Source organism: Mytilus galloprovincialis, chromosome 7 (assembly GCF_965363235.1).
Source record: "Mytilus galloprovincialis chromosome 7, xbMytGall1.hap1.1, whole genome shotgun sequence".
NCBI lineage: Eukaryota > Metazoa > Mollusca > Bivalvia > Mytilida > Mytilidae > Mytilus > Mytilus galloprovincialis.
In genome coordinates this window covers 2,930,005-2,949,854 of record NC_134844.1, presented here as the reverse complement: position 1 = coordinate 2,949,854, position 19,850 = coordinate 2,930,005, and the positions used below count along the sequence as shown (strand labels likewise).

The following is a 19,850-nucleotide window of genomic DNA, read 5'->3' as shown; positions in this document are numbered from 1 at the left end:
TAAAACATTGTACCAAAATTGCTCAGTAGTGCTAATTGATAACTTAGCGAATATTAATATTATGGGACAAGACAATTCCAAGATTTCTTTTGAGCATATTAAGAAAAGTTGTCGCATATTGGCTTTGGGAAACCTTAAGAGACTCCATAATTTGTAAGTGCGGTTGTGAATACAGCCAGGTCTAAGGACGATACACACACATTTCGATGAGTCAATGCTAGTCGAACCGAAGCTGTTTGATAGTTTTATCAGAAAATTCTCTAAAAAGAGTAAAAATCACAACAATCTGTAATTCCGAAAACAGTTCAAAACGGAAAGGCTTTAATCAAGGATGGACGAAAGATACCAAAGGGACAGTCAAACTCGTAAATCTAAAACAAACTGACAACGCCATGGCTTAAAATGAAAAAGACAAACAAAAAACAATAGTAAACATGACACAACATAGAAAACTGAAGAATAAACAACACGAACCCAACCAAAAACTAGGGGTGATCTCAGGTGCTCCGGAAGGGTAAGCAGATCCTGCTCCACATGCGGCACCCGTCGTGTTGCTTATGTGATTACAAATCCGGTAAATAGTCTAATTCGGTAGGTCAAATTCATGAAAGGGAAGGGCAAATGGCAAATAGTTTTAGCTTTAAGTACACTAAATGATTGTTTAAGGAAAAAACCTTACTATGTGATATGGATTTTGCTCATTGTTGTTACTATGTGATATGGGCTTTGCTCATTGCTGTAACTATGTGATAAGGGCTTTGCTTATTGTTGTTACTATGTGATATGGGCTTTGCTCATTGCTGTAACTATGTGATAAGGGCTTTGCTCATTGTTGTTACTATGTGATATGGGCTTTGCTCATTGCTGTAACTATGTGATAAGGGCTTTGCTCATTGTTGTTACTATGTGATATGGGCTTTGCTCATTGCTGTAACTATGTGATAATACTTTGCTCATTGTTGTTACTATGTGATATGGGCTTTGCTCATTGTTTGTACTATGTAATATGGGCTTTGAAGGCGTAAAGTGAATAATACATGATTTTTTTTCTGTATCATTTGGTCTCTTGTGGAGATTTGTCCATTGGCAACCATACCACATCTACTGTATCTTATATCAGGCATACGAACAAATTTAACGTAGTCAATCAATGGGCAAATAAAGGTATACCACTGTTAGAAACTCATAAACTGATTGAGGGAAAAAAATACCAGATTACAAACTTAAACATAGGTAAACATATCAACTATAAGAGGAAAACAAAAAACAACAGAAAACAACCCGAACAAATAGCAGACAACAGTTGAAGGCCATATTAGCTCTTTTTAACGCAGAAAGAAAATCCCGCACCAGGAGGAGGTTGACAGTTGGCCCCTGAATAACCTGGTTCTATAGCAAGCTTAATCTCTCATTGATATGACAGCCGTATAAATGTCCATGATATTTACAATGATGTGTGAAGAAATCCAGCTAACATAACACCTGTTTATATGGTGAAAATCAAAGGGAAAAAATATCTATAGCAGGAGACTTTTGACTTACTTTCTATGTTGTTATTATTATTATTGCTTCTTTAATTTGATTTGTAGTTTTTATTGAAGGTTAAAGACGGGGAGGCGACTGCTTGTACCTTATATCAACGTGGGACTCATCCAATACGTTCACTAAAAATAATAGTACACTAGTTGTTAATATATAGCAAACGATCAGTAAATTAAATTAACTTACCACAACCAGACTGGTATAGAGTCATGTTTGCATAAGCAATGGCCTCATGAACTGTATTTGAATTGCAGTGTGACGAATATGTTTGCAAACATTCCATATAGGTATTTGTCACACTTCAAAATACAAAATCAAATATTAAAGAATATTAATCTAAATATTGTTTAAGGATTTCAATGGAAGTTCACTATGTTCTTCCTCTTGTCAACTTGTTAGTTTTTTATGTGCGGCAAATTCATACAGAAGCTTTTTGGATAGAAAGCAAAGACGTTTATGTCATAGTTTTACTTCAGCGTCCGATATACAGAAGATGTCCACTCATTAAATATATCACAATTTGATGACTATATTGAACATAATATCCCATTAATTGGTTATCTATGATTTTTATTATTCTGCTGTCTGTTTGTAGTTGTACATTTTTGCCATGATTTTGTCACAGATTTTTGCCATTTTTAAATCATTTGAATTAACTGTAGTCTTCCTTTCTCAAATCATGCATACGTTCAGATAATACAATTTTGTTAACTTAAAGTAACGTCAATAGTTTATTTGGGTTCATCAAAGCATTTTAGATGTATCAAATAAAGTAAAGACGATAATAGCATGATTTTACTCAGTGTCCGATATACAAAACATGTTCTCTCATTAGCTACTTCAAAGTTTAATTTCTATGTTGAACTTATTATTTCTATAATTGGTTGTCTATAATGTTTAGTATTAATTATGCTGTTTGTCTTTTTGTCGTCGTTATTTTTTGCCATGGCTTTTTCACAGATTTTGCCATTTTTAAATCATTTTGCATTAACCAAAGTTAAACTGTAGTATTCCTTTCTTAAAGCCTACATACGTGTAGCGTATACAAATTGTTAATCTTATACATGTTATAGTAGTAACGTCAATAGTTAATTTGGGTTCGTTAAATCATTTTCAATGAACACAATAATATAACAGCTGTCACAGTGCGCAGATTAAACATGTTGTTGTCATACCTTTTTGCGCTTACAAAATAGGGACAGAATTTATGAATGTTAACATTGAACAAAATATTACGTTTTTTTTTGTTTTTTTTTCCAAAAAAATAACGGTATTTTACAAAATGTTCTGTCAATATAATCAGAAAAAATGTGTATCTTTTTGCATTGCTATGCTCACGAATTGATGAGGACACATATAAACCAATAAGTCTAAAAGTACAATCTGACCTGCACATAGTCTCCTTGTTTCGTGGTGAATCTCTTAATGCATTGACGTAGGCATTGGTACAGGACTCGATTTGTTTAGTAGAGCAATTCTGCCCTTCATTATCTGAATTATGCATTATACATTTCAAATAATAAGGAATTATAAAAGGTAATATAATCATATAACCGAGTGAAAAACAAATGATTGCTTCAATCTTTTGAGTTAACAACTAATTGTATGTAAACAAAAATCTATGCATACCAAGCAATCACTTTTAAAGAGTTAAACACAATCAGTTTAAGTCACAAATTCGTTTTTTAAAAGGAGAAATTCCAAAATTAAACAAACTGTGCTGGTTAGTTTACAACTACGTCCACATTACGGACACATAACGTAAAAGCGAAAAATTATTTCAGATTGAAAACTTTTAAATTTGGTTCTCTTTTCTTTTTTTCATTTTTTTTGGTTCAATTTCAACCTAGTTACCATGGTTACAAATGTATAATTTTTACATAATTAATAGGTAGATTCTATAGTATGCTGAAATTACGAGGATACATTGTACCTGTTTCTATAGCAACAGCATTGACATTTTCTATTATAGACCTCAAATAATCATTTGTTTTAGTTCAGTAAACGCCCTTTGTCAACGTTTAATTGTTCATGGAAACATATGTATGTTTTCAAATTAAAAGTTGTTTCCATAAAAAAATATGGGATGGCAAATTACTAATTATAATGTTTTAACGTGTATGTGTGTGCTCTGTGATTGTTTATTTCTATTTTGTTATAAGATCTATAAGTTCATTAAATAGGGTTAGGGTTATCTTGTTTTATATACATCATGTAAATAATTTGCAAACAATTTATTTGATATGGAAAAATTGAATACATTCTTCAAAAGAATGATTTTTCAATTTAACAAAATTGCTATGACATTAAACATTGAACATAAATTGATCAGTAGTGTTTATTGGTAAATAAGGGAATATAAACATTATGGGGCAATACAATTTGCACATATTAAGAAAATTTGTCGCATACTGGCTTTGATACAACCTTTAGTGACTCCATAAGTTTAAAGTTTGGTTGGAAATACAGCCAGGTCTACGAACGTTGCATACACATTTCGATTATTCAATACATAGGCGAACCGAAACTTTTTGACAGTTTAGTCCAAAGATGCTCTAAAAAACATATAAAAATCACAACAATTCTTTACTCCGAAAACAGACCAAAACTGAAAGTCCTTAATCGAATGACAAATAATTTATCCTAAAATACACTATATAATTGTTTAAGGAAAAAATCTTACTATGTGATATGGGCTATGCTCGTTGTTGAAGGCGTAAAGTCACCAATATTTGTCATTTTCTTTGTCATTTGGTCTCTTTTTTTTTTTTTAGAGTTTTCCATTGGCAATCAAACCACAACTACTGTTGCATAGTCTCAGGAAATTGGGAACAAATCTAACTTAGTCAATACATGGGCGAAAAAAGGTATACCACTGTTGGAAAGTCATAAATTGATTGAGAGAAAAACAATCCAGGTTACAAACTTAAACATAGGGAAATATATCAACTGTATGGAGAAAACAAAGAAACAGCAAAAACTGACGTGCAACTAAACACAAAAGACAATACAAGACCTACAGAAACGAACTATCAGATAAAATCTGCCATTTACCTGATTTGGTACAGATACTTTAGGAAAACTGGTGGATTGAAGCTGGTTTTTGTGGCTAGCCAAACCGCACGCTTTTGTGGCAATGTTAATTATAACACGAAAAGGACAACATTACATGACAGGACTACAGTACAAATAATTGCAAGAAAATTCAATATAGAAGCATACACAAATAAACAGTCAAAACCTAAACTGTTAGATACTTAGAACATGTTAAATTGTTTTACCTCATAATGCACTCAATAATTATATTTTAATTGAGATTTTCAAGTTCTCGAGGATGATATAACAATATGGCTTCTGTATTGGTTATACATATGTGTAGAAGAAAATGTTTGATTAATAAAACTGAGAAAAGAAATGAGGAATATGTCACAGAGAAAGCAACCTTACCAAACAGTAGGCAACAGCTGAAGGCCACAATAGGTCTTCAACACAGAGAGAAAATCATCCCGCTAACAGAGGTGGTTTTTAGCTTGCTAATAAATAACCTGGTTCTATAACAAACTTAACCCTCTCACTGGTATGAAAGTCGGATAAAGTGTATGATATTTACAATGATGTGTGAAGAAAACAAACTGACATAATAGGTTGTTGTTTTACTTTTCAAAGAGCGTCTTTTTTAGCAGAGGATGTATGTAATTCTCATTATTGCATTTTTATTTGATTTCGTAGTTTTTATTGAAGGAATAAGGACGGATGCATATTAAAAAGAATTAATATACATGATATATTGCAACTAGTTTTGTTTATTTCCTAAATATAGTAACACAGCTATATTGTGTGCAATGTCAATTTCCTCATGGAACACTTTCTCTTCAATCAGGGGTTCATTAACGGATGAACATAAGCTTGATATTTATGTTAAGATTTTAAAAGCTTTCAATTTAACTTGCAGTATAAAAACAATGAGAAAACCTGTAAATCAAAAATCTACAATATTGGGTTTGAGAATTAAACGTATTTTTTCTAGCGGTTATAAACGAAATAATCAATGAAAGCTAAATATTTATGAGAATATTTGAGCTTTATCTAACTAGGAGTAAAATATAACAGCTAATTACATGGCATACCCACGCTCGCTTCAGTATTTGAATGAACTTATTTGTCCTATTTGAATCGAAATAACTCATGGAAGCTAACGCTCAGGATGAAATTCCAATATCATGGCCCAGGCCATGTGTAAATTTCCAACAAATCTATGGCTTCCATGAATTATTTCTTAAGGAAAGTATGGTTACATTAAATGTACTCACCACAACCAGACTGGTATTTACTCGTGTTTGCATCAGCAATGGCCCAATGAACTGCATTTGAATTGCAGTGAGACGAATATGTTAGCAAACATTCCATATAGGTATTTATCACACTTCAAAATACAAAAAAAAAATATTAAAGAATAATAAACTAAATGTTATATAATACTGTCAATGGGAATTAACTATGTTCTTCCTCTTGTCGACTTGTTAGTTCTTTTTTATGTGCGGCAAATTTATACAGAAGCTTTTTGGATAGAAAGGGAAATCGTGTATGTCATAGTTTTACATCAGTGTCCGATATAGATATTTCAAAGTTGGATGATTATGGTGAACGTAATATCCCATTAATTGGTTATCTATAATGTTTAGTATTATGCTTTTTGTCTTTTTATCGTCTTTCTTTTTTGCCATGTTTTTTTCATAGATTTTTGCCATTTTTACATCATTTTGCATTAACTGTAACATTCCTTTCTTAATGCATACATACGATTAGCTTATACACATTTTTGATCTTATAGTAACGTCAATAGTAAATTTGAGTTCATCAAATCATTCTCAAAGAACACAATTATATTACACCAGCCTCAGTACACAGATTAGACATGTTGGTGTATTTAAGCTATCAAAATCGGGACACAATTTATGAATGTTAACATTGTATCAACTATTACGGCTATTTATTATTTTGTTTAGATAGATCAACGAATTTTAACAAAATGTTTTGTCAATATGATCAGAAAAAAACGGGTGTTGTTTTTTTTGCATGGCTTCAATCAAATATATATAGATGAGGACAACTATAAAACAAAAAGTTTAAAAGTACAATCTGACCTGCAAATGTCCTCCTTGTTTCGTGCACGTGATGCCTCTCTTAATGCATTGTAGTATGATGTGGTACAGGACAGGATTTGCTTAGTAGAACAATTCTGCGCTTCAATTTCTGAATTAAGCATTATACATTCCAAATAATTAGGAATGATAATAGGTAATATAATCATATAACGGGATGAAAAACAAACGTGTTTTTCAATCTTTTTGGTTAACAAATAATTGTATAAAAAAACATATGTATACCTTACTAACATTGAATAGTTACAAACGACCAGTTTAAGTCACAAATTTGCTTTTTTAAAAGGAAAAATATGATAATTATGTAAATGATCAACTAAGTGAGAATCACCACAACATGTTTTTTTTTATTTACATGAAGGGCAAATAAGTACAAATATGTGTACATTTGTCTTTAATCTTACCGACTAATATTTTTTTTATATCATGGACAGGGATTCTTGCTCGATTGATTAGGCAATTACAACACTCGTCAGTGACGAAACGTGGCGTGCTTACATCAATATATCAATAAAACATACTGGACGTTTTTTAAGGGGAAACATAGTCTACTTACTACGTCCTTTACCAAAACAAATACAGTTTTGACAAATTGCCGATAAACAGAAAAAGCATTATTCTATATAAAGATTCCAAAATGAAACAAACTGGTTGGTTTTCAACCACATAACGTTAAAATTGAAAATTGATTCAGATTGAAAACCTACTGAATAATAACAATGAAGTAAATTCAAAACGAAGATTTCTTATAAATCATATTAAGAAAATTTGTTGGTTTTGAGAAACCTTTAGTAACTGCTTAATGTTTAGGATCGCTTATGAATACAGCCTAGTAAACGGCTGTTACACATATGTTTAAATTAGTTAATATATAGACGAACCGAATTTGTTAGATGACTGAAAAGTTTTAACTGAAAAAAGTATAATCACAACAATTTTGAACTCCGAAAAAAGTTCAAAACAGAAAGCTCTTAATCGAATTGCGAAATTAAAATCTGTAACACATCAAACATTGCAAACGATTGGACAACAACTATCATATTCTTGACCGTGTACAGACATTATCTTATGTCGAACATGGTTGAGACCTATTGGACTTGATCAGAAACCTTCAGTGACTTTGTGATGTTTAATATCGATTGTGAATACAACCAAGTCGACGGGTGTAAAGAAAAGAAAATAAGTCAGTTAATAGGCAAACTGAAAATGTTAAATAATTTGAACAGTTTTATCCTAAAATACAGTAAATAATTGATTGAGGAAAAGACCTTACTATGATAAATTGGCTTTGCTCATTGTTGAAGGAACCAATAGTTATTATTTTCTGTGTCATTTGGACTTTTGTGGAGAGTTGTTCATTGGCAATCATACCACATCTACTGTTGCATGTTCTCGGGCATTAGGCAAAATTTAACTTTTATCAAGGATGATGTACCCATAGCAGCAGACTTTTGGCATCTGCATTAGTTTTTGTAGAAAATGATGGATTAATAAAGATGAAAAAAGAAATGAGGAATAAGTCAAAAAGAAAACAACCCGACCAAATAGCAGACAACAGATAAAGGCCACATTAGGTCTTCAACGCAGAGAGACAATCACGCACCTGGATTTGGCCATCAGCTGGCTTCTAAATAACCTGGTTCTATAGAAAACTTAAATGGTTGTAAATATATAGCAACGGGTGATTAAACTAAATGAACTTACCACAACCAGACTGGTATAGGGTCGTGTTAGCATCAGCAATGGCCTCATGAACTGCAGTAGAATTGCAGTCAGACAATGTTTGCAAACATTCCGAATAGGTATTCATCACACTTCAAAATAAAAAAACAAATACTAAAGAATACATGAGGTGTAGGTGTTGGATGCCATTTGGATTATTCAATGGTAGGATATCATCAATATATCGGAAAGTAAAATTAAAAGAATTTCGCTATGTGCTTTTTCTTTGTGTCTTTTAGACGGTTCTGAATGAATTCTGCTTCATACCAGTACAAAAACGAAACATTGATACGCTTAAGAAAATCAAATTTCTTTTATAACATGATATTAATGGTAAAACCATACTTCTGTGTAAAAATGATTAAACACCTGTTGAAGTATTTAAAATTAGCCGTTTCGTGATCTCTTATCGTTTTAACTGACTGAGATCGTACAAAATTGACCATCTTATGACTGTTCTCTTATTCGAAAATACATCAACGATCTTTACCTAGTATGTAGTAAATTTAATAAGGAAAACGTGGTGTACATTTGTGTATGACTTGAATCAAAAGTATATGATATCACTACAACGAATCAAATATATAAAGCACAATCTAACCTGCATACTGCCCCTATGTCGCCCGCTGAGTCTCTTAATGTACTGTAGTAGGCTGTGGTACATGACTCTATATGTTGATTAGAACAATTCTGTGATTCAGTTTCTGAATAATGTATTATCCATTTCAAATAATTGGTAATAGTTTGAGGAAATATCATCATATAACAGAGAGAAAACAAATACTGAGGTCGTGCGCAAGTCATGCAACAGGACTCGTGGAGATGTAATGATTGCATCCTGCGGATTAAATTGTATCGTGTGCTAAAGTTACATTTGTACTATCAAAAAAGAAAAATCATTACTCATAATCTTACGTGAATGTTAATGTGAAAAAAATAGCAAGTCAGGAATTATACGTTGGTTTTTGAATCGTTTTTATGTACTTAATACTGTAAACCAACTTATTTTCGCGGATACTTTATTTCGCGTTTTATCACTTCTTGACCACTTCGCGGCTATTTAATATCGCGATTTTCTAATTAACTTGATGAAGTTTAATAAGGAAAGATCCAAGGTTTACATATTCGCGACGATTTATCTTCGCGTTATTTTTCTACTCGCGAAATTCGCAAAAATAAATCGCTCGCGAAAATAAGTTGGTTTACAGTATTCGGTTTCGCGATTTCGCTATTTGTTAAAAAAAACAACGTTTTTTTTTATAAACATCATTAATTTGACAATGGTTTTATATACTGTAGAATAAGAATAACAGTTATCAAAAGTACCAGGATTATAATTTAGTACGCCAGACGCGCGTTTTGTCTACATAAGACTCATCAGTGCCGCTCTGACTAAAATATATATCAATCAGTTCCCGTTAGTGTTCTGAAGTGTATACACGTCTTTTGAAAGTAGGATACATTTGATTATGTTACCAAGGTTATGCTCGGAACTCCAAGCAGTGAAATGTGTATCGTCAATTCTTCTATTTTAAAGAGAATAACTATTTTAAAATATCTATTTTGGCGACTAAACTGTTTATCGAACAGAGGGCTCCGTTGGTTTATTTTGTTTCATATATGAAAACATTGACTGTGCGTTATGAATAAATTACCTAAGTTTCTTATTAAGGCAATAGAATGTGCATGTAAAAAATTATGGAAAAACAAAATATAGTTTCCATGGTGATAATGACAAAACAAGAATTTCGATTATGTTCTCGAATACTGATACAAAAAAATATGCAGGTAAAACGTAAATCAGAATCAGCAAGAAAGAGAGACAATAAACGTTTGAAAGAATTTAATTTCATTCAAAGTAACACAGACGTTGAGAACGTTGATGATGATTAAAGCATTGTAAATGATAATATCAACATTAAAGCTTGTACCGTGGTTGAATGCGAGGAAAGTACAATGATTACAGACATTCTCCTTATGGGAGCCTCTTCATTCACACATAGTATTCCAATTCAACACGTGGATAAACATATAGAACGATGTACATTTAATAATGTTGATATACCCGTAAAACAGGTTATTAATAGTGAAAGGAGTTTACCTGTAGGAGAGACAATAGAATGTAAAGAAAAACGTAAACAAATAGTGAAACGTAAACATAGTAAAGAAATTGAAATGAAAGAACAAAGTAGTGATGTTTGTAATAAAGATATTATAGAATCGAACATGAAGAATTCGGTAAAATTGTTTGTAAAAGAAGTCTTACAAGTGGTGTTTTGATCGGAAATATCATTAGTAGACATGTTACGAAAAGGTATATTCACGACGCTGAGGTTGACAAATTACACTTTAAATGTGGGGACTTTGTCAAAACAGAAAAGAGATTACCTATGTATTTCGGCGAGCCCTTGCAAATATGATAGACCTTGCACATAATCTTAAGTATTATAATCTGCTTTATACCTACTCGTAAATATATATGTACCGGTCATTTTCATATAGTTTTGAAAAACACACAAAGAAGTGTATGTATTTTGATCCAGTTATTTGCCACCTAAATTTTTATCTAACGGAGTTTGTTTTAAAACACATGAACAAAATTTTTTTTTACAATTTTAACTTGAAACATGTTGCATTCTAGTTTAGAAAATTATAACTCCCGGTTACATAGCTTCGAGGGCATGTATTTTCTTTCTTTATTTCTTTCCAACCAACTTTGTCCTAATTTAAACAGTTTCAGCTCATTTTGTATTTTCTTAATAAAGTGTTTGTGACTGATTGACTATTGGTTGCATCAAGTTCAGTGGCAAATATTTAATGCCTGTTCAGAACGATAAGAGGTTTATGTAAAATATGACCTCACTACTCATCAGTTGAACATTCCTGCAGAGTTTCCAAAGCTTTATATATTGACTTTGCATTTACACCTTAACACCACCTTATGCAGATATTTTGTATTTTATAAATTCTGGGAAAGTTTTGTTGAAATTCGGCAACCGTTTCAGAAGAAAATGACAATAAAACAAATTAATACCGATGACCGATGGGTCTTTCTTCTATTTAAGCTAACGATGCTAGGGGTTTCCTAAAAAAAATATAATGGCGTTTTAAAGACGTGTACCTATTATTACTCTTTGGACCTACCAGATTTTCCTTTCAGGGAGAGGGAGGGGGCTAGGGTTAGATTTTAAAAAGGCATCAACTAAGAGTTAAACCACTAGCAGAAGGAAGAAAATGTAAAAAAGTAAATTAGCGTATATCAGAGTGGCGTGTATATGTCGAACACGTTATAAGGTGCTTCAAAACTTTCAGAGTCATTGGAAGCTGATGGAGACACCCGAGAGAATAAATCAATCAGACTGTAGAGCTTTGTGCGGGATTTTTGGAGCGACACATTAAACTTCAGGAACTTTCATACAACAATAAAACTATTATTTAGCTGGCTTACTATGTACATATATTATCAATCTAGAATCGAATGAACTCTGTATAACTCTCAGCCCCCCTTTTTCTAGCCCACCCACTCTTGCACGCGGACACCTTTTATGTCGTATGATAGCATCAATATCACAGAAGCAATTGTCATAATATTAGGATGTTACATAATGATGTTCTATATAACTGTGATTTGAATTCTTTAAGACGCACATCATCTAATTCTTTTCTATAGTCAATGTTTTGACACCGTCCCCAAATTTAAAGTGTAATTTGTCAACCTCAGCATCGAGAATATACCTTTTCGTAACATGCCTAGTAAGAACCTTATAGTTACATGTAATGTAAATAGAAAATCTGTTGAAGCGGTTGAAAACCGGGATGCAAGATATTAACCTTATTTGCGATTACTTTTTAAGCAGTTTGATGATATTTTATTCGGAAAAAGCGAGAGAAGCAATTCAATTGATGATTAACTATGTGAAATGTAATAAATTGTCGACATTATAATGTAGTCATATATATAAGTCTTTTGTGTGACAGGTTTAAGTGAAGTTATGTATAATTCTGTGAGTGATTCAATTCAGTTATATTATTTTGCGGTATATACTTAGTTGCAAGCTATTTTTTTGTCTTTTTTATGAAAAACTTTGACCTCGTTGAATGCGTTTTCAGGAATGGAATCCATCTACAAACGCTTCAAATGAACATTGTTGAATTTTTGAATAGACAGTTAAAAATAATTGTTGAATACAAGGTATCTATATACGGTGTTATTAATATAATGAAGTAAGTTTAGGATTTGTGTGACTGTTATTGGTTGTGAGAAGAAAGAATGCTATAGAATGGTAGTATAGGGACTCAATGTTTTCTGTGATAATATGTAAAATTTGTTGTAAATAATAGAATAGAGGTTTAATAAATATAAAGATAAAAAAAATACATATTTCAAGCCAAACAAATAAAAAGTTGAAGAGCATTGAGGATCCAAAATTCCGAAATAATTGTGCCAAATACGGGTTAGGTACTCTACGCCTGGGATAAGAATATCCCTAAATTTTCGATAAATTTAAAGTTTCGTTAACAGGAAATTTGTAAAAATGATCACATTATTGATATTCATGTCAACACCGAAATGAATACTGGGCTGGTGATACCCTCGGGGACGAAACGTCCACCAGCTGAATAAAGAAGTGGTCGAATAAAATGTTTATTCAGGAAACCAACAACACAAAACAACAGTGAACCCAGTATACTCTGAATATTTATACCTAAATACACGTAAAACACACTGAATATTCATCTCGAAAAAGGACCTCATAGTTCATAGATTTATTGGATAATATATATGTATAGAATAAGACGAAGCGAATGCACCCGCTCTTGATTCTTTTGTAACTAATGCTCATTTTCCTTCAATTGATCAGATTTAAACTGATAAACTGAAGTTGTTACAATTCTGAATATCGCATATAATGCATTATTAGTTAACGAAGGTGCCGGGATTATAATTAAGAACGTCAGACGCGCGTTTCTTCTAAACAAGACTCATCAGTGACGCTCAAATTAACATATTTATAAAGCCAAAAAAAATTAATCATACACGAATTGCATACATACATTTCACTTATTGTGATTTTTTTAAATACGCATTCTTTGATATACTTTGAGTATGTCTTAACGTAAAAATGTTCAATAAAAGAAATCAATATATTATAAGGAGACAAAGAAAACCACACAACTCCTTGTTCTGTCTTATTAATGATTAGTAGACCCGTGTTAAGAGAGAGCCATATTTCTTGCACGTTAAATACACCCTTGTAGATTTTGAAATAGAGCAGGCTAATGCCGCTACAAGGCAGCACTCGCACCCGAAAAGAGGAAGGGGATTAATATAAGTTGCAACACTTGTTTCAAAATCCACTATAAATAAATATGTTTAAACTAATGATAAGCCATTGCCGGTGAAAAAGAATAATGCAAACGCAGATTAGAAACTATACAATAATAATTCCGTAATGTCGACATCGATAGTTACGTGAGAGTATGTTCACCTCGAGTATGGGTTTATCACTAGGTTGAGTTGAACAAAGAAGATAAATTAGTAGTTGTTGCAGCTCTGCTAATCATGCTCCTAAAATTTGGAGTAGGTCCGGTAAGGGCCGATTTTGGCCTCACATTTCAGATTTATTTAACGAAAGTTTTTTGAAATTTTTTATACACTTAAGTGTCTATTTCAATTGATTCGATTAGTTAATGTGAAAGATTCTAACTGATTTAATCATTATAACGCTCTGATAAAGCTTAAATATGAAAAATATATCAAATATGCAAAAAAACGTCACTTTTCAGATGGTTTTTGTCAAAAATGAAAGTGGCCGCATCCATGTTCATCCTCAACCTTTGTATATGTTTTGTATTATCATCAATTACAACTAACATTTCAATATTATGAATGAACACGAATGCGGCCACTTTCATTTTAGACGGAAACCGTCTAAAAATACCCCAAATGCTAAAATTTTGACAGTAAAGATTTCAATAATTTAGCATGACTTAATGTTGCTAGAACGCAATATTTGTGCATTGTATTGTCAAAAACAGCTCATATTTTTGTAGCAGAAGACTTTCCAAAATATAGCTTAAAGATTTCATTTTCACATTTTTCTAAAACTGCTATATTTTGGGTCAAAACAGGGTTCTTACTGAACCTACTTCTTTACGGCGGTTAGCTTGGAGTGAGAGTAAGATGTACTGTAAAGACGACATGTCTTCTTCCATTATATTGATATATGAATTACAAATTGGAAATCATGCTTACACTCTGCTTGTTGGTCAGAACAAACACGCGATTGTGCTCATATTACACATTCACTTGTAAAATATTAAATGAACAGTTGTATTTTGCTATATCAAACTTTAGCATATAAAAATGGCAACTCAGGCATAATGAAAACAAAAAAACATATCTTACCTTGCATAATAATTGTCATCAACACAATACAAATAATAAGAGTTGTATCAAAAAGTTTGTGCATGTTCGCTTTTTTTACTCTGTAAAAAGAAACCATTCTTGAAATTAAATACATATAACAAAGAATAATATCAAAACGCATGCAATCAAATTATAACCATAGTATTAATAATGTTTTTGATAAATATAATGCATGGCATATAAATGAATAACATTACAAAAACAGTATGAATAGTTCTATGAGGTTTAAATTTAAAAATGAAGTAAAAACATTTATTTAAGAGAAAAAAAAAACGTGCCATTAATCTATAGGAAATTGTTTGTTACGAGAACAAGCGAACAAGCCTATTCAGTACTAGCAGAAAATAACTATGTATCAATCCCAGTTTTTCTTAGCAATACTGATTATGCGTACATCATATTTTAATTCGCAGATAATCCAACTCGAACGTTCTAATCTGCCGAATCACTAACAATTACCGTTATATTATTCACCAAGACATTAGGCTGTTTGGTCTTTGAAACATGATGCGTCTATGTGTATTTTGAAGAAGCATTGGCATATACACAAACAGGCACACTTGTTATATTACAAATGATAAAAAAAGAAATGTACGTTTAAAGTAATTAAATAAAATGCAACAATATGTCTTTCATCATTTACAGTGAATAACGTAAAAATGAAGAAAATATATTTACTGCAATCAATAATAATACATAGCTATATCATTCTTATATAAATCAAAACGTATTACCTGTGTGATTTGGTATGACAATATCAATTAACAGGGAAGTTTGAGGGAACTACAATCCTCTTAATCTTTATGTAGCTGTTCGCTTCGATGATTTGTTATTTACGTGTTGCACCTCACGAATTATGTTATTCGGTATTTCGATACTAAAGGAACTAGGATGGTTGATCTATTTAAAATATTAGGTACAAGGAAAACTAGGAACGGACATGTACCGAGATATATATACGATTTACTTTATTTTAAGATTTTGGTAAATAATGCAATGGTGAAGTACTCAGTCGAATTATAACTTTTCGTTATAGTTGCAGTATCTCATTTTGGTTGCCTAAAGTTAATTATAAAGTGTCAGATATTTAATTTAGTTAATATCTTGCTTTTTAGAAATTGAATGGTGCATGATTATGACGTTCATGTGTATGACTGAAAGCTACGATTATAGACCAAAGAATGAAAAGGGGAATTTTTGTTTTACATGTGTTAGTTAAGGCGGTATTTCAAAATAGTCTTCTGTAAAAAGAAGTCTGTTTTGCCGAAGATTTATAAGTTTGACTGTGCCGTCTGGTATCGATCGTTTCTCTTTTATTAATTGCAGGTCAATAATGCAACCCATATTTGTGTGGTCTTCTATCTTACACCTTAGCTGGAGATTGGCTTCACATCTTCGGCTAATAATAGGAAAAGAAGGTCAATATCAAAAGTGAAAAAAAGAATCAATCATTTTGTTGACTGATTCAATCTACAACAAAAATCATTCTTATGCAAACGTAATTTCATTGGAAGTTTGAATAGAACAAATGAAGCATACACTACTGCATTCAATACAATAAAACGTGGTATTTGTCAAAAAGAAACGATATGTGAAGACCAAATGGCTTATTCAGTGCAAACAGGTTATTTTATTCTCACCAAAATTTGTATAATTGATTTCATAATTGTATGCACATATTAAAATAATTAACACAAGATTGAGAGTCACCGACTCATTTTGTTTCTAGAGCACCATAGCTTCGTGACTTTCACAAATTTGTACACTATTTATAAAAAAACACCCTCTCCATTAGAAACCAAATGATCTGTATGTTAACAACTATGGTCTTCATACAGCCCTCAACAATGAGCAAACGCCCAACCACATAGTTGGCTTTTTGGCACTTGCAGTCAATCATTAACTGTGTCAGGTCTGATATATAATCTTGCATTACAATTACAAATAATTTCCGCTTTTAAAAAGTTAAAGGAACAAGTGGATATTGTAATAAAGCCGCCGACAAAGGCAACTTTTAAATAAAATAAATGCATTTAAATAAAAAAAAAAAAGGGTTTTGAAATGGACAGGTAAGATCATAATTGACCTCCATTGTATATGAAGCCATTAAATCGAAATTACCAAGATTATTTTTGAAGGCGTATAATATTGATCTAAATAGCACATTTATAAAAATCACAACAGTTCAAACTATAATCGTTAGACAAATTAAAATGTACACACATAAACTATTTAAACTTGTGTACGTGTTCATTGTGTTAAGTCAAGGTTAAATGTAATACAGTATTTTATATGTTCACTGTTGTTTATTCGCGGCGCACAAACCCACGTATTTGGACATTTGTTTTGTGCATTCATTATATTTGAATCTGTGAATAAGTGAAATGACGGTTCTTCTCTACTGCTTTCTGTCGAATCACAATAACGTTGTTTTCTCTTTACAGAGACATAAAGCTGGTTTGTCTTCAAAAAAAGAAGTCGTTTTTTATTCTTAAAAAAAGGCATGTTTATATGTATATATTTTATGATGAATAAAAATTCTTTGGTACAGAAAATATTGTTTAAAAATAAAATAAACACAAAAAAAAACATTCTTTTTCGAAGATAGTTTCTGTTACCGCTTTTACCGCATCCTCTCCTGTTCATCAGACATAATTTTTATCGTGAATAGTAACGACTTATGACGTTAACTAATAGTAACGTAAAGTGGTAATTTGAATATATTATGGAATCATATTCACGGACCAAATTTCACTTCCTATCTAAAGTCGGCTTGTACAGTTCAATAAAATATTGTTCCTTTGCTTAACGTGGAATTTTTTCATCTTAAAACATTGATATATTTTCAATTTTTACTTTCCACATTGGTCAAAGTGTATAATATATCAATAAACACTTTTGGTAAATCACAATTGAAAAAAGAAAACTTCAACAAAAAAGAGATTTTAAAATGAGTATCTATATAATACTACAATGAAATACGTTTAAAACATAAGGTACAAAGAAGAAAGAAAAAAAAACATTTACCGATGACGTAATACACATGTACCGAGGACTTAATAGACAAAATACTATAGAGAGAGAAGAAACATGTACCGATGACGTAATACACACAACATAAGGTACAAAGAAGAGAGAGAAGAAACATGTACCGTGAACTTAATACACACATTACTATATTTTAAGATTTTGGTAATTGATACAATTATGAGGTTCTCTATTCAGTTCGAATATTGCTGTTTGAATTACAGTAACGAGTGTTAGCCGTTTCAAGTCATTTGTAAGGTGTCAGACATACATTGTATTAGGTAACTATCTTGATCAAACATATTTTTACAGGAAATGATTATGAACTTTGTTTAAAAAGCTACGATTATAGACCAAAGAATGAAATAATATTCATTTTGTTACAAACGAGGGACGAAACATACCAGAGGGACAGTCAAACGCATAAATCGAAAATAAACTGACAACGTCATGGCTAAAAATGAAAAGGACAAACAGACAAACAATAATATACATGACACAAAATAGAAAACTAAAGAATAAGCAACAAGAACCCTAACAAAAACTAGGGGTGATCTCAGGTGCTCCGGAAGGGTAAGCAGATCATGCTCCACATGTGGCACCCATCGTGTTCCTCATGTTATAACAAATCCGGAAAATAGTCTAATTCGGTAATTACCTTCATGAAAGGAAAGGGGATTGTAGTCAAGACGTAAGGAACATATCCGATATAATTTGTGAAACGATTATTCAATAACGCTCAACCAACTCGTGATGGCGTACGTAAAATTTAAAAAGGATGATTTCAACTCCACCATTTGGAATTCTTGTTTTAATAGGTAGTGCGCAGCAACCCTCTATCAAGAAAATCATGATAGGCAATGAACGCACGAGAATACCGTATCGATTGGGAGATATATATCCCGTTTGCAGGTGCTGCCGGAATGCTGCTGGAATTTTGTTACTTAAAATATGATTCACAATTAAAAAGCTGAAATCATCTCTTTTGTCGTAAAGTTTTGTTTTCAACACACCCTCATTGTCAATTTTAGATGTAAGACTTGATATGAGGTCGATTTTACTGTATCTGTTTTATCCGTTATCTCTAGTTCGATGGGATAAATGCGTTCAACAATAGTCACCAAATTTTGAATTATTTAGTGAAAGAACATCATCTATATAGCGGAAAGTAGAGTTCACGGATATTGCTAACTTCTTATCTTTCTTCTTAAGAAGTTTCTGTATGAAGTCAGCCTCATAATAATAAAGAAATAAGTCGGCAAGAAGCGCGGCACCATTGGTTCCCAATGCAAGTGGTTTTCAAGGCGGATTTTTGAAATATCATTTTGTAATTAGCAGTTTGTTTTGTCATTATAAGCTCAAAAACATTACTGATGTATTATTGATTGCAGGTCAATAATGCAAACCCCTTGAATCCGTTTTCATTATATACTCTTTCTAATACCTTAGCCGGAGATTGACTTCCCTTATTCGGCTAATAATAGAAACAGAAAGTCAACTTTTAAAGTGAAACAAAATGTACCATTTGTTGGCTGATTTGATCTACAAAAATCATTCTTATACTAACTTTCAAACATATTTGTATAACCTATGAAATCTAATCAAATAGACCTATTATAACATCAACACGTACTTTTTACCATTTATATTTATGTTGATATCGGAAAAAGGAGTAGGTCCAGTAAGACCCATTTTTGGCCCCAAAATATTGCAGTTTTACAAAATTGTTAAAATGTAAACTTCAAGCTATTAATTGGAATTGACAATATAATGCACATATATCGGGTACTAACATCATTAAGCCATGCAAAATATTGAAATTCTCGAAACGTTTGCATTTTGGTAAATTTTCAGACGGTTTTCGTTTGAAATCGAAGAATCTGAGTTCATTCTTAATATTAACATATATAAAGGGTGAGAATGAACACGGATGCGGCCACTTTCAATTTTGACAAAAAACATCTGAA

The 19,850-nt window shown here is 31.8% G+C and overlaps 1 protein-coding gene across 1 annotated transcript in view; it reads right to left on the bottom strand.

Moving 5' to 3' along the window:
• Positions 1 to 14,910, bottom strand: part of LOC143082130 (uncharacterized) — a 36,239-nt gene extending 21,329 nt beyond the window's left edge. The window contains exons 1-7 of the mRNA XM_076257685.1: positions 14,836 to 14,910; positions 9,028 to 9,130; positions 8,409 to 8,518; positions 6,687 to 6,795; positions 5,853 to 5,965; positions 2,931 to 3,033; positions 1,729 to 1,841 (exon numbers count right to left, since the gene is read on the bottom strand). Of these exons, the coding sequence (XP_076113800.1) occupies positions 1,729 to 1,841; positions 2,931 to 3,033; positions 5,853 to 5,965; positions 6,687 to 6,795; positions 8,409 to 8,518; positions 9,028 to 9,130; positions 14,836 to 14,899 (715 nt within the window). The 5' untranslated portion in view covers positions 14,900 to 14,910. The remainder of the gene's footprint in view (positions 1 to 1,728; positions 1,842 to 2,930; positions 3,034 to 5,852; positions 5,966 to 6,686; positions 6,796 to 8,408; positions 8,519 to 9,027; positions 9,131 to 14,835) is intronic.
• Between the last annotated feature and the right edge of the window lie 4,940 nt (positions 14,911 to 19,850).